This window comes from Xiphophorus hellerii, chromosome 20, assembly GCF_003331165.1.
Source record: "Xiphophorus hellerii strain 12219 chromosome 20, Xiphophorus_hellerii-4.1, whole genome shotgun sequence".
NCBI lineage: Eukaryota > Metazoa > Chordata > Actinopteri > Cyprinodontiformes > Poeciliidae > Xiphophorus > Xiphophorus hellerii.
In genome coordinates this window covers 11822583-11837410 of record NC_045691.1, presented here as the reverse complement: position 1 = coordinate 11837410, position 14828 = coordinate 11822583, and the positions used below count along the sequence as shown (strand labels likewise).

The 14828-nt window shown below is 36.7% G+C and overlaps 1 protein-coding gene across 1 annotated transcript in view; it reads right to left on the bottom strand.

Annotated features, from left to right (window-relative positions):
* LOC116710824 (kinesin heavy chain) overlaps positions 1-14828 on the bottom strand; it is an 85635-nt gene that overhangs the window by 49318 nt on the left and 21489 nt on the right. Inside the window, 6 exon segments of the mRNA XM_075074318.1 lie at positions 742-797; positions 1772-1820; positions 3202-3306; positions 3662-3735; positions 7436-7489; positions 7492-7522. Of these exon segments, the coding sequence (XP_074930419.1) occupies positions 742-797; positions 1772-1820; positions 3202-3306; positions 3662-3735; positions 7436-7489; positions 7492-7522 (369 nt within the window).

Below are 14828 nucleotides of genomic sequence, written 5' to 3'. Positions count from 1 at the left end.
TTCATTCAAACTAAATCAAAAGCTGTTTCAAGAAAATATGAATTTAAGGGTACACACTTATTTTTTTCAAAATTTCCTCCCAACATTTTTTAAAATGTTTTTCAATTGAATGGCATTGGATTTGTCACATTAAAGATCGAAAAAGTCTAGAAATTATTTTTGCATTGTATCAGATTCTTGAATTTTAACAGGGGAGTATAGACATTTGAGAGCCAATACAGTTGGAAATATTCAACAAGCAACACAAACAAATCTGTAAAATCTATATGAAGATGTTTAGGATTTTATTAAAAAGAGCCAGCTATTCTGCCAGGAATTGGCCTGGTTTTGTTGATCAGGTCAAATATGGAGAAAAACTGATTTATTATCTTTTTATCATTTTGGAGGTTTGAACACATCCACCAACAGCATGTACTTTGATGAATTTGTTTTGCAAAAAACAGGAATAGTATTGGTGATCAATGCATCTCTGGTGTTTAATGCATAAAAACACCAGTGCAACATCTCAGTGCAATGTTATTGCATTGAGAGAGATGCAATAACATTGCACTACAAGTGCCACACATTTCCCAAAATGCAAAAATAACATCCTCAACTTCAGTGTTACATCTTTCCCAGGGATGAATTTTGAGTCCTGAGGCAAATCATTAGCTGAAATAAACTTTTTAACATCAAAACACAACATTAACAAGGCCGGAACGTCTATGCAGCAATGCTGAATCATATCTGAAGCTGACTCACCTTCACATAGGGAACCCTGTATTTGTCTTCATGCACTGACAGGTTGGTTTTTGTCACTGCAATGACATGAAGGGAAAATAAGCAGAAAGGACATTTCAGTCAAATAATTATATTTTTTTGCACATGAATTTAATGTGTTCTGATCATTTCCCCTTCATATTTGTGAGTCAATATCTACTTATGCACTGTTAAAAAAAAACTTGCAACAGTCTATGAATGCTTTTAGATTTTAATGAATCTATTTCTGTCGAAATCACTGAGCGGTTAAGTGGATGCTTCAGTGAACAAAACACGATAACTATCCACAGGCACACATTCGTATTCCTCCATTTGTAATTTTTTAAAGAGTCCTGTTATGTTGATTATAACTAAAATTCAAAAGAATTATAGTGGATAAATCTTTGGATAATTTCTGAGAGTAAATATGCACGCTTTTATAACCCTGCAGCATCTTTTTCTTCTCACAAATTCCCACTTGGGGTGTTTTCTTCACTCTTTTAATTCAACTTGCTTGTTTTGACTCTTTTGTTGCACCAAGTTCAAATGTTTCTCAGACTCTGCAAACCGTTCTGCATACAGAAGGAGGTTTTGACCATTGTTTAAAGGTCCATAAAATATGTAATCACAGGAATGGTTCCCATGGCTCTCCATCCAGCTCTACATCATTTTACACTGAATGTATTTCTGAGTGATAAGACTATATAAGCTGCAGCACCTTCACATCATTACTGATTGAAGCAGATAAGCTGAAAATGTAAATTATTGCATACGGCTTTTAATTTTCTTGTTTCTAATTCATTGATCATTTAATTTAATCGTTTTATACAAATAAGAACCACATTTTTATCAATGAAAGAATTATGATTTTCAGGTCTAATTTTCTGCAAAAAAGGACAATTATAGATTGAAAGGTACATTTAAAACATAAATAAGTCAAGGTCATCTTGGATGATGCCTCAGAGAGTAGCTTAAGGGTTTTGGTTTCCCTTCTGCAAACAATGAACTATTTGAAAAAAAGCATAAAGCATACCATCAAGGAGGTCACGGATTTTTTCCATGTAGATCTCAAAGTAGGAGACCTGCAAAAAAGTCAGAAACATGAAACAGAATTTTTTTTTCCCCCTGGCTAAATAAAACATACTGTAGTCCTGCTAAATGAGAGGTTAAATATAAAGATCCAAGTAAAAAATATTTTAACCTCTTGATTTTTCCCACATTCTATAGGGATAAACCACAAACTTTAATGTTTTTTATTGGGATTTTATTCAAGGCCGACATAAAGTAGTGCACAACCATGAAGTGGAAGGAAAATGATGCATGATTTTAATTTAATGTATATATATATTCAGTCCCCCTGGGCCTGTTCTTGCTCTTTGAGACTGATATTTCTGTCCATTCTTCGTTGGAGTATAGCTAAAGCTTAGTCATACTGGACAAAGAGCATCTGTGAACAGCCATTTTCAATTCTTGCTGTCGATTCTCATTTGGAATCAGTTCTGAACTCCTGCTAACCTATTCTACCACATGGATACCTTTGATCTAAACCATTCCCTTGTAGCTCTAGCTGTAGGTTTACAGTCTTTAAGCTGATGGAAGGGAAACCTTTGCCCCAGCCTCAAGTCGTCTGTTGTCTCTAACATGTAGGCGGACAGCTCTAGTCCTCACAGAAACACCTAAAACAACAGCTTATGTTTATATAAACTACATGTTTATATAGTATGAAGAGGACACTGGGGTAGTGCGCTACCAGTTATGGGGAGATAAAATCTGATGCCTGATGTGCTGCCTTTAGTTCTTACCCTTTCGTCCTCCCTCTTTTCTGCTAACTGCAATCAGAAGGAGAATTTTTCTACAATCTGAAGTGGATTTTAAAGGCCTTTCAGGACTGCTCAGGGACTTTGTCATGATGGTGTTTGTTCACTATAGGTTTGAACAAACAGCCTCTGAGGCTTTCACAGAACAGCTACTGGATGTGAATTAAATAACTTTGTACCAATTAGATAACTTCTGAAAGCAATTAGTCATACTTGATTTTATTTAGGGTTATTTCATAAACAATATGCATGCTATATATCCTATTTTTATTTGCCAAACACTTTCAAAATAATATTTTTTCCTTCCTCTTCACAACAACACACTAAAGAGTTCAAGTTAAAGGGGTATGAATATGTTTGCAAGGAACTTGTAGTTGGGTGATGCAAAGATACTTGCTACAAAAGCTAAACAGTGTTGTAATAATCCAGCTTCCAGCAGTGAGCTATAATTACTGTCATCTTCATACCACAGGCTTACGTTATAACACTGTGATGCATAGAAAATAATATGCAGAAATATACTTGTTTATAATGATTTATTGATGTTAGTTAGAATTACATCAAAGACCCTGAAACCAAATCACCAATACACACATCATTTTCCTCACACACACACGAACAGAAATGACTGCAAAGCAACACAAACCTTTATATGAAACTCCAGGTTCTCATCCATGGCAAATATATGTTCAAAAATGTCCTGGGCGATCCGGGGAATGATTCCCATAGCCTGGGGATCATGAAGCTTCCCCTGCAGGAGGCAAAATGACTCTATGAGTGTGAGTGTGTGTGTGAGCAATTGGATAAGAGATAAGTCTGGGAGGAATTAGGCAGAGAGAATAGTAAAAGAAAGAGAACATAGAGGATTTTTTAACTTGAAAAGGGCCAGGGCTGTTTCCCAGGGAGAGTTGTAAAAGAAGACGGTTCCCACACAAGGCTGGGATTGAGAGATAAAGAATGATGGCTGTGATGGAGGTGGATACACTGATATGATGGCAGGCAGAGGAGGAGATGACAAAAATCAAGGAGGAAAAAAAAGGAAGCTTATGTGCCTGTATGTGCCACCAGAGAAAGGTTCTCTTTTGAATTGTTTAGGAATACTGCACCTCCATGGTGTGTGTTTTTCCTGAAGAGGTCTGCCCATAGGCAAATATAGTCCCATTGTATCCACCGAGTACATCTGAAATCAGAAAAAAAGGAGGAAAACATGTCAGAGGAGGAGAAAAAGCTAGAAGCATAGGTGAAAATCAAAAAATGGCACCTAATTTCAGTCCAATCGACAAACAAAAACCACAGCAGTATCCAGAGAAAAACCAGTCTCTTTGAACTTTGCTCCTCATATAAACCGTGAAGCATGTGGTATTTAAACTTGAGTGGATCCTGAACGACCTTTGTGGCTGCACACAATAAACAACAACTACCTGAAGCTTTTAGTATCACCAGGAGGGACTCGATGAGGTTGCAAGCAGTTATAGAAACATTATTCTCTCCATTCATATTGAGCCATGGCAAGAAAAAAAAAAGAAAAAGGAAAAACACAACAATGTATCACAAGCTGAAGTAATAAAAAACTCACCTTGTTGAATGTCATATTGATGACACAGGCCAATAAACCAGAGCAGTTAAAGCCAAACATAAAAAAAAGCTAAAAAGAAACATATCATGAATGGCTGGCTGCCACAGGTGAGCTGACCACAAACAAATCAGAAAAGCTTTGAGACGGAACCGCGCCGAACCCCGTTCCCCTCCTTCTCTCCTGTCTCTGCAGTACTTTCAAGACACAGCAGCATGTCTTCCTTCACTTCAACACTGGTCAGAGTGACACCATAGCAAAACAAAAGAATAAGGAGCTCAGCTGTTTCAGCAGGATATAAAGACAGCAGGAGATTTGAGTGCAAAAACACGAAATAACACTGCTGAGGATAACAGATAGGAGAAGAGAAAGCACAGGAAGGAGAGGCGATTCTCACATGCAGATGCATCTCAATAAAATAACTCCATTATCATTTCATGAGTGGGGTTATTCCTGGTGCTTGTGCATCTTTTTCTGCAACATTTTTCCTTCCAAGTAACTTTCCATTTATATGCATGAAGATTGCATTTTGTGAACAGTCAACCTCTTTTTAGGGCTTACCCACTGCCTGTTCATTGTTTGCACAACATTGTTTGAGTATATGTTGGTGGTCTCTACATAGATCTTTTTATTTGCTCTTTTTGCATTTTAGGATTTTTTTTTCTTAAAGAAAATTCTTTGTTTTATCTTTTCTTGCCGATACAAATGGGGAAAAAGCAATTCTTTGTACTTTAGTACCCAATAAAGAATGAATGTATTAAGATGCTAGAAAAAACTAGTCTGTGAACCACTTTTTTCTAAGCTTTTTTGCTCTCCATTTTCCATTTTACCTGTGTCAAATTTGACCCCTTCATCTTGTTAAATGCTTACCTTGAACTTCCGCAGCCATGCACTGCAGCCCACATTGCCCCTTTTATTCCATCTCTCATCAGCCTACATTGTAATCTCTCACTCTGCAAGTAATCTTGTGCAACAAATCAGTCTTTTCTCACGCTCCATCCAGTTCACTGTAGTTTTGTGCTTTGAAGGGAAAGAATAAATTAAATCCTAACTAGGAAAAAAAGCATATGGAGAATGATGTGAAGTGAAAAAAAATTAGATGAGCTTTGGGGGAATTGGTTTCATTTGATATAGAGCCTCTGGCATATACACAATGTGAAAAAATATTATGCGAGTTGTAGTTTTAGGGATTAATTTTATTGTTGAAAAAAATAATGCTTACACTGAACACAAAATGTTACTAAATATTAACCCTGTATGGTAAATCATACAAAGGTTCTGTTTTTCTCAAAGAACAATTGCATCCAGGGCCTAACATTATAACACACAGGTGTTGTCTACATGAAAATGTTATTGTTTATTCTCACTTTTCAAAGTTTCAAACACAAAATTAAATATATTTAGTTTCTCCAAAATGTTTTTATTCCAGAGGAGCAACCTCAACCTTCCTGAAGATAATATTTTTACTCTGCAAGTCTTTGAGTATGATATAAAGTTTTCCACAGAATTAAAACATGAAGCATGAGCAGATTTCTTATGCTTCTTCACAGCACAGTAAGAAAGCCTTACAGCCCGTACAACAAATATGGCCCATTTGAATGTGGCCCATTTCTTCCACCATCCTATGCTACCACCATAGGTATCACAGCTGCACATTTGTTTCTGACAGGTTGCTATAATTCCCTATAAATATGACCATTCTCATTCATTAATGAGAATGATGAAGTTCTATCAATGTTCCCATGACCTATAGGATGACTTTCTAGACAAGCAGATGGAATCCTTAAATTACAGCCCAAAATATGTGTGTTTTTCACAAATCACAAGGCCCAAAGCCTAAAATCATAAACACCTAGTGAGATTCCTTTAGTTATTATCCCTCCTTCCTTCCTCTTTACTGCTAAATGCTATCACAAGGAAATCAACATCTGACATGTTCATTTTGCCTTTAGAATACAGCATGAAAATGTCACAATTTCCCCCCAGAATATAAGAAAGAAAGAAAAAACATAGCTGAGCTTATTTACAGTCTGGTTTGCTGTCTATACCTATAGTCCCACTCAATAGAGAAGCAGACAGAAACAATATCTATGTGGCAAAGGAGTGAATCAGCTCAGTAGTTTTTGGTGTACACAGTATGAATTGTTAGTTTGAGCCACTACTTAGGTTGTTTCCACCCCAGCATGAGCATGATGAGGTTGTATCCTTGGAATTAGACAAGTTCATTTGCACTTGGGTCATGTCATAGATAACTACTTCTCACCCAGGACTCCAATATCCTGCCATCTCAGCTGTGACCCACCACAACCTCTGAAAGGATGTTTTATCCTTTCTGAAAACAGTCAGCAGGTCTTATGAATTATTAATAGGAAATTAATTCTATTCTTCATATGGAGCAGACGATTATGCCTAGACTCTGCAAAAGCCATAATGTTTAGCATTATTTTTTACATTGTAATGTATTCTGAATGGGGCCTTAATGATTTCATCCTCCAGTAATGCCTGCTTCAATTTTAATGGCAGAAGCAACCAAAAAGTTGCTTCTGCAGGAACCAGGGCTGTATAACATTGCCATAGAAATCTACTCCAGAAAAATCTATCAGGAGTTATTGTAGAAAGGTGCAATTACTGGTAAAGTATTTCCAGCAATTGAGCGTTAACACTCAAAATCAGTAATAAAATCAGCAAACTTTGTTGGAAAAATCATCTTTTTGGACATGTTTCTGGCTTCCATTTTATGAAGAAAATACTGCCTTTAACAATTTCTGATCTCTTCAAATTTACTCTCCGTGACGCCTCATGTTGTCTGATAATTAGTTGACAAAGAGCTTGATAGAGTGTGTTAATCACTTGCTAGGGCACACCCACCTTCATTAAAAAAATGTCATCCCACCTGAAAACAATTAAGCCCAAGGCCTGTTCAAGGTTAAACGATGTTGCTCAGGAAGATGATATAGGAAACTATATTAGGATTAGGATAAGGATATATTAGGATTCTTTTAAAATAGAACTGACCGTATCTTTAGTATTAAGATATAGCATGCATAATTTTAATCTGTTTACCTTTATAATTCTCTACACCCGTGCATCCAGGCTGTGCGACTAAAAAGTGAAAATAGGTTTCCTGCTGCCTGCAACGAGATGCTGCTGCTGCCTGCATCAGCAATAGAGGTGCAGGCTGGCAAAGCCAACACAGAGACCAAGAATGTGCGGGAGATGCTATTTTAAGGTCTGCTGTCTTGTTCTTTTGGTACTTATATCCTTTTTGAACCTTAAAGAGTAAATGCACAACATTTAGGTGACTCACCTCTGACAATCTGTTTGGCGCAGGCGTTGTAGACTTGTTCCTGTGTGATGTTAGTGGGAAGACCTGGTCATACACGTAGGACTTCCCCTGTGGAGCGCAACATAAACATTGTCAGCTATGACAGAGACAGTTTGATGAGAGTCTCCAGTGAGTTTCAATAAAAGAAACATCCTAGGAGGTTTGTAAACAGACATTTATTAGAAATACCATATGTTTTTCAAATAGTGTGTTGTAAACAAATGTGTCAGAAGAGAAACCATCACTTTTACTCAGGGTGAGCTTGTTTTATGGAGGCCGTTTCAATGTATTGTGCAAGGTCTGAGTAAAGTGTCTCATTCTACAAGACACAGCATGAATGTCCACCTATATTTTATGCAGTGTATTTTTTGATTTGAGTGCTGCTGGGTGAAACGTTAAGTAAAGACTGTTCGACCTCAAGACAGTCAGACTGACAGAGAATCACTCTGAGGTAAAGCCATTAGAGGCAGCGCTGAAGAGCTTCAAGAGTGAACCGATGCATTGGAAAGAAGAAATGGGTTGGAGGAGGAGAGCAGAGGAGTGTAAATGCAGAGAGGGCAGATGAAAACAGATGACCTGAAACCAGACTCTGCATGCAAGAAAGACAGCATGAGGCAAAAGAGACAAAGAAAAAAAGAGTTGCTTTTTGAATTATTTAGACTCACAACCAGAAATCCAGTATATTTGTTAGAGAGGAACTAAAAAAATGATGTGAGCACCAGTTTATTTCTCATTTAATAGCTACAGCTAGAAAACACATTCAAACCCCTTGATCTTTACAGCTTTACAGCCATTACCACTTCGGATTTGTGTTTGGAAATGGATGTGACAGACCAACACGAAGTAGTAGAAAGTCAAAAATAAAGGGTAACACTTTATTTGATGGGTTGTGAATAAGACTGTCATGACACCGTCATAAACATGACATAACACCTGTCATGAACATGAGTAAGTCTTCATGAATATTTATGACTGTTGTCATAAAGTGTCATTCGGTAAATCATGACACTTTTAATACAAAGTTGACATTTTTATAACAAATTTATGTCAGATCATGATTTCTTGGTTAATGTCAAGTTGTCATAACGAAGACATTTTGAATATTGAATAATTGATTAATGTTAAGAATTGGGACAGATATGCACTCTATCAAGATTATTGCTGGTAATATTAAGGTTGTTTTGCTGTCTCCCTTAAGAAAACAAATCTATAAAAACAATTCCCAGCATTTTCAGCCATTAAACAGTAAGCCTCATATATCACCATCATCCAAAGCACATCTAGCAACCTGATGGATAAAATCATGTAAAAGTACAAGTTTTTACTGAAAAAGAAGTAAAAGTAAAGAAAGATGTCGAAAGACGTTGGCAATTAACAGGACATTTCTGAAGGTATGCCACTATCTTTGTCCATAATTCTTCAAAGGGGCAGCAGCACCATCCGTGTGCATTGTCAACCTTTGAGTAAGGCAGAGAGGAAGAGTAAAAGGTCAAAGCTGATGCACCCGGCTGCAGAGTAAAAAAAATAAAATAACAATCCACTTTGTGTGAGGGACAGGCACCACTCCAAGTAATAATGTTTTTATTTGAAAGCACACAGTAATACGGCTCTACACTGACTCTGCTTAGACAGTATGACGGAGAAAAAAACACCAGCCGATCAACAATTCTCCTGTCTGAAGTGTGACCACAGTGTGGAAGTGGAAAGCATAAATAAAGCAGCTCCTTTTTCAACAGAAACTTTTCATCCTGTTAAGCTTTTCATGGTTTTCTGTTGCAGTGGGTTTATATGCCAAGACACCTAAATCACTTACTGCAGGATAAATCTATTTCATGAATAGATTTATTATGAAATAGATACATTTCATGCAATGTCACAATTTTGCATTTTTCTGACTCTAGACTTGCAGTATTGAGGGCCAAACATGCTACAATTTAAAAAATCATGAATTTGTGAAATAATACATAATATCGCTAATAAAAGTACCCAATAAAATTCTTGAACGCAGATGTTACTAATCAAAATTTTAATTTAAATAAAAAACTGTCACAGTGGTTTGTCAAATACTTATATTTGATTAGTTAACATGAATATGAACTCACTTTCTAGCCCTCACTTAGCTGGAGCTCATGGGAGAGTCAGAGACATGAAATAATATACAAAATGAGAATGCAAATTTTTATATAGAAGTTTATTTAATGACTTACAGATGTGCTCTATGGCACCTTTGCCCCTTGATTTTGTAAAAGTAGAAGAAGTCGAAGCAGTGTGAATAATTAAAGCTTATAAATATCTGCAAAGAGAATCCAGATGTTTATCTCTCATCATCCTGGGCTTTTTTCCAACCAATTTTGGTGCATAAAAAATGTCTTAATGTTTAAAGATGAACTCCCATCATACAGTCCTGGTTTGCTACATAAAATAATCTGTTTCCAGAAGAGCACAGAGAAATTTTGAGAAAACCTTAGCTTTATGTTTCAGCATTTTCTACAGCAACACCTAATGAGCTGAGCTGTTTAGCCGATGCTGTAATCACAGCTGCAGGTATAAACAAGACTCCCATCAGAGGTGATTAGGATGTCTCTGTTCCCCAAGAGCCAATTGTACAACACACATGCAAACCAGGCTAAATAACAGAGGGAGAGGGATGAGGAGTGAGACTGAGGAAGCATTATGTGGTCTTCATTGGGTGGAATAAAATAAATCAGTTATATAATCTGGATGGAAAAACAGCCCCTTGACAATCATTTTCAGTGCCTGATCCACTGTTAATCTGCCCTGCACAAATATGATAATAGCATACAAGTATTAGACATCTGTAAGCTCTTCATCTGCCTGTGTGTATCTCTGCTGGCCCTGTCGGTGGAGTAAGGTATAAACACAGTGGCTTGTCTGTTTGTACAATTTAACAGCTGTCTATTCAATTATGTGGCCAGGCACTGATGGAAAAAATTGCAGTGGGAAGCCAAGGGTACTCGAACCGGAGCATGCGTATCTGTGTACTCATGCAAGAAGGCAAATAATATATCGAATTATGCTGGTTTACGCATTGTTCATGGCCCTCAGCATTGTGTGCCGTGTCAAACACCCACGTGGCCCGTCCAGCCAGCAATCTGCCCATTCTACCAGAAAACAAAGGGACAGCAGGAGCCTGACTGAGGCGAAAAACAAACTGCAGCGTTTTACAGAGACTGGGAAAGTGATTGGCAGTAGCGAAAGAATAATTGTTTAGGCGGATAGCGGAGCTTAACAGAAGCAACTCAAGACAGCAAACCACAGAAGAGCACATAAATTATAATAATCAGGACATATAATCATTACAGGTGGCAGACTGAAGTGAAAGAGAGAGAGAAATGCAATGCAAGATCCAAAATGACAATGTAAAGGACAGACGAAATAAGAGAATCAATCCTCTAAGGAAGCAAAGGAAGCCATCAAAAATCAAGATGAGAGAAAATGGGATGAAATGCTGCAGTGGCAACTCCTGAATTTAGATCAGGTCTATGTCCAGCAGTCCATTCACAAAGAATTACATTCTGGCATTTTACAGATCTAAATCATTTCAACTAAAAAGAGCAAAATATTATGAGAATGTAAAAGATTTCTGGTGGTCTTTTACAGTCAATAAGTAGATCTTTATCAAAGAATGGATTTACTGTTGAGGAAATATTTATGTCTAATTTATTCGTTATTAGACATGTGCGATTAGTGCATCTCACGCACCTATAATCCACTTTAACCCTTAGTCCCAAATTTACATGAACATAACTCAAAATCTGCTTAAATTCACATAATAATCACCATCAATGTATTAAACTTAATACATTTCCCCTCAGAGTGAGAGGTAATCAAGTTGTAGAAAAGGTGAAATCTTCTCTTTATATAATTGTTGAATTTTTACAATGACCTTTAACTCTATTCTTAGATGTTTCATCTCTGCAGAATTTGAAATAGACTTTCTAGGTTAAAGAAGGTTGACTCTGACATATTACTAGTTTATTTTTTGCTGTGCTCCAACTTTTGGCAGGGGGTTCATTTCCAATAGATATAGAGTGTAATAAAAATGATATAATTATACTGATAGACTTTTGGATTAATGGCTTTGATTAAGGGATTGACTTAAGGGTTTTATTTTAGCTTTTAGAGACATTGCTGATTTGCATCACTAAATTCTCAGGTTTCTTTTTATCAAAGCTCAAACTGTTTCTTACTTTGCCAGCTATCTTAGGGTATTTAAAATAATTGTATATGTCAGTTTAAACAGAATGAAACACAAAAAACACATTTTCAGGTTATTTTGCTTTGAAGCATTGTCAGGGTTTTTATTTTGGACAAAGGAGTCTTAACAGAAGAAAGCCTAATTTTATAATTCACATTGCCATTAGGAAGTCTTAATATGATTTTCTACCAAGCTTTAATCTCATGCCCTAAAGCAGAATTTAAGGAGTTTTACATTCAACTCATTTGCATACATGGGCTTTTTTGTATGAGTGATGATAATCTTCAACACATCTGTAAAAGACTTCAGAAAGTATCAGAAAATTGTGTGATGCGCAACAGTCAAACTGAAAGGTTGATATTAATGACATTATTGCCCATCAAAGCCATTTCTGAACTGTTTGAAGTTCATCATCTGCGGTAAAAATTTATTTTCACAGGCTGAAAGCATTTAAGACAGTTGCAAATTTTCCCATAAGTGAACTTTCCAGCAAATTTACCCCAAGGTCAGACTGTGAAAATTTCATACAAAGTGCTAAAAGTACCACGAGCTCAATTTCATCCTACAGGTCTGAGCTATTAATTAGTCAAATTCTGGACCAAAAAGACTTTAAAAATATGGTTATTTGGAAGGAGTTTCCAGGAGAAAGTTTTACTGCTCTAAAATGTTTTGAGTGAAAAACATGAGTGCTGAAAAGATGTCTTTAGAGATCTGGAGAGAGCAAAGTAGAGATGTTTAGTCAGCAAACAGTTTAATATTTTAGAGAAAACACATATGGCACGTCAGCACAAACATCTCATACAAACTGTTAAGGTTTGATGATGGAGAGATGATGATTTTGTGCTTTTTAAGTGAAATGTAAAGCTTGGGTAATCAAGAGAACAAGAATTTAAAACACAGCACCAGATCTAGAGTATAATGGCCAAAATCTGAATTGGAAAGGATGAAAACAATGTTTGAAAGATCGACTGAGCTTTTTCAAATAGCTATGTTAATGGGGTGCCCAAAGTCGGTCCTCGAGGGCCGGCATCCCGCGTGTTTTAGTTCTCTCCCTAATTTAATGCACCTGGATCAAATGATGGCTCGTTAGAAGGCCTAAGAAGCATACTGACATGCTGAAAAGGTTGTTACCACCAGGGAGAGAACTAAAACGTGCAGGATGCTGGCCCTTGAGGACCGACTTTGGGCACCCCTGAAGGGACATGTGTGGACGTTTTAATTACAGCACTAAAATTGCCAGTGGGCTTATTCATATAAAAGAAAATTGCACTTCATGTGATATATTCTTGCTGTTGCTAAAAAAATTAAATAAAGACAAAAAAGGAGCTTAATTGGATCTGAAGGTCACGAAGACCAACAAAAAAAAGGGAAACTTATCATTTCTGTCCAGCTTAGATGTCTGCTCTTCATTTCCACTCTTACGCTGTGGAACAGGGATATGCAAGAATGATTCTTCATTTTTTTAAATGCAATTTTTCTCTTGAAAAATCTAAACTTCATACTGGCATATGTGACCAGTCACAATTAGTAAAAAGGAAATTTTAGAAAGTAGCAATTAAAGAAGCATCTATTTGCCTAAAAGCAAGTTATTCATTTAGCTGTTTATGAAAGAGTAAATGCACAAAACAAGCTTTTTTTAACTGCTTTAATTGCAGGTCAGACATAATATGCACTCACAATGTTTGCTCTAAAAGTGACAAATATGGCAAGATATGCCGCAGACATTTCATGCAAATAATCATATCCATAAGAGAGGGGTTAAAATGCAAAAGACAGAAGAACCATTTTCAAACACTAAAAACATCCAGCTCACGTGTTTGAGAAGTACTGAAACCAGGTGTTTACATAAATGGTATAAAAAAGCACATACCTATTTCCTCTAAATGTCTGACATTAAATCTAACTAAACTATTGCTCTCCTTGGTCGGAAAGGACTGCCAAAATTATTTCCATTTCCAAAAATGTCATCACAATAAGAGATTTTTTATTACTCTGTTCAAATTCAGATATTTACACACACTAAGACTGCTATGCCACATAACAGTTTTGGAAATACTAGATGATGATGTCATAGCTTTATAGCCTACCTGTGGACACATTTTACAGTAAAACCTCAACCACACTGCTTTGTTTAATGTAATGGAAAAATAAAAACAAAATTAGTCAATAAATCAAAACCTACATTAATCTGGTTCAATCCTTATGTACAATTTCCAAATGGCTGATGGTGCCACATTGATGTTTAAATATTTAAATTCACATTTAAAGTTATCCAGCCATCATACTATTCAGAATGTAGACAGGATGAGCATCTCAGAGGTGAATTTGTTCAGTGAAACATGCAAAAGCAAAAACCCTTTGAAGATGCTGACTGAAGCAGGTAAAAAGTGTCACCTTCCACAGTGAAACAAGTTTTGTACTGACATGTACTGAAAACCACCAAGCAAGAAAAAATCCATTACTCTAAAAGCAACATTGACTGAATAGTTTGCAAATGCTATTAAAACAAGGACTTCATTGGGTGTGTCCATGACAACCATTGTTAAATTTAGGGTCAAATGATGGAAAGTCTGCAAGCCTGAGATTAATTACAGCAAAATATAGGGGAGGCAGAGTCATGTGTGTTTTGCTGCAGGAGGAACTCGCGCTATTTACAAAATACATTCTATTACAAAGAAAAACATAATGTGGTCATAGTGAAGCAGCATCTCAAGACCTCAACAAGGAAGTTAAGGTTTTTGCTGAAATGGGTTTTCAAAATGAACAATGACTCTACGCATACTGCCAAATTTGTGGGTATAGCTAAAAGTTGTGTGGTAGCAGGGCGACACACACACACACCTGTCTCAGTCACAGCAGTTCTGTCCATGAGAAAAAAGTTTGTGTATCTTTGTACACTGTGTGTATAAGTACTTAGTTTCAACTGTAAAGTGCAAAAATGTTAGACATTAAGGTCAAGGTTGGACTGTGGTCCTCGTTGAAATAAATTTACTGTAGGAAAAGACTTTGCTGTGTTAACGTCACCTGCTTCGTTTCACCGCACCTTCCATCCACCTTGACCTCTTCCATCAGAGGTTTTCCAGCTCTGCAATTACCTCATGCTGCATCCACCTCTGCTTCCGCCAGAGATCCTACATCATTCAGGAGGCCATGTGA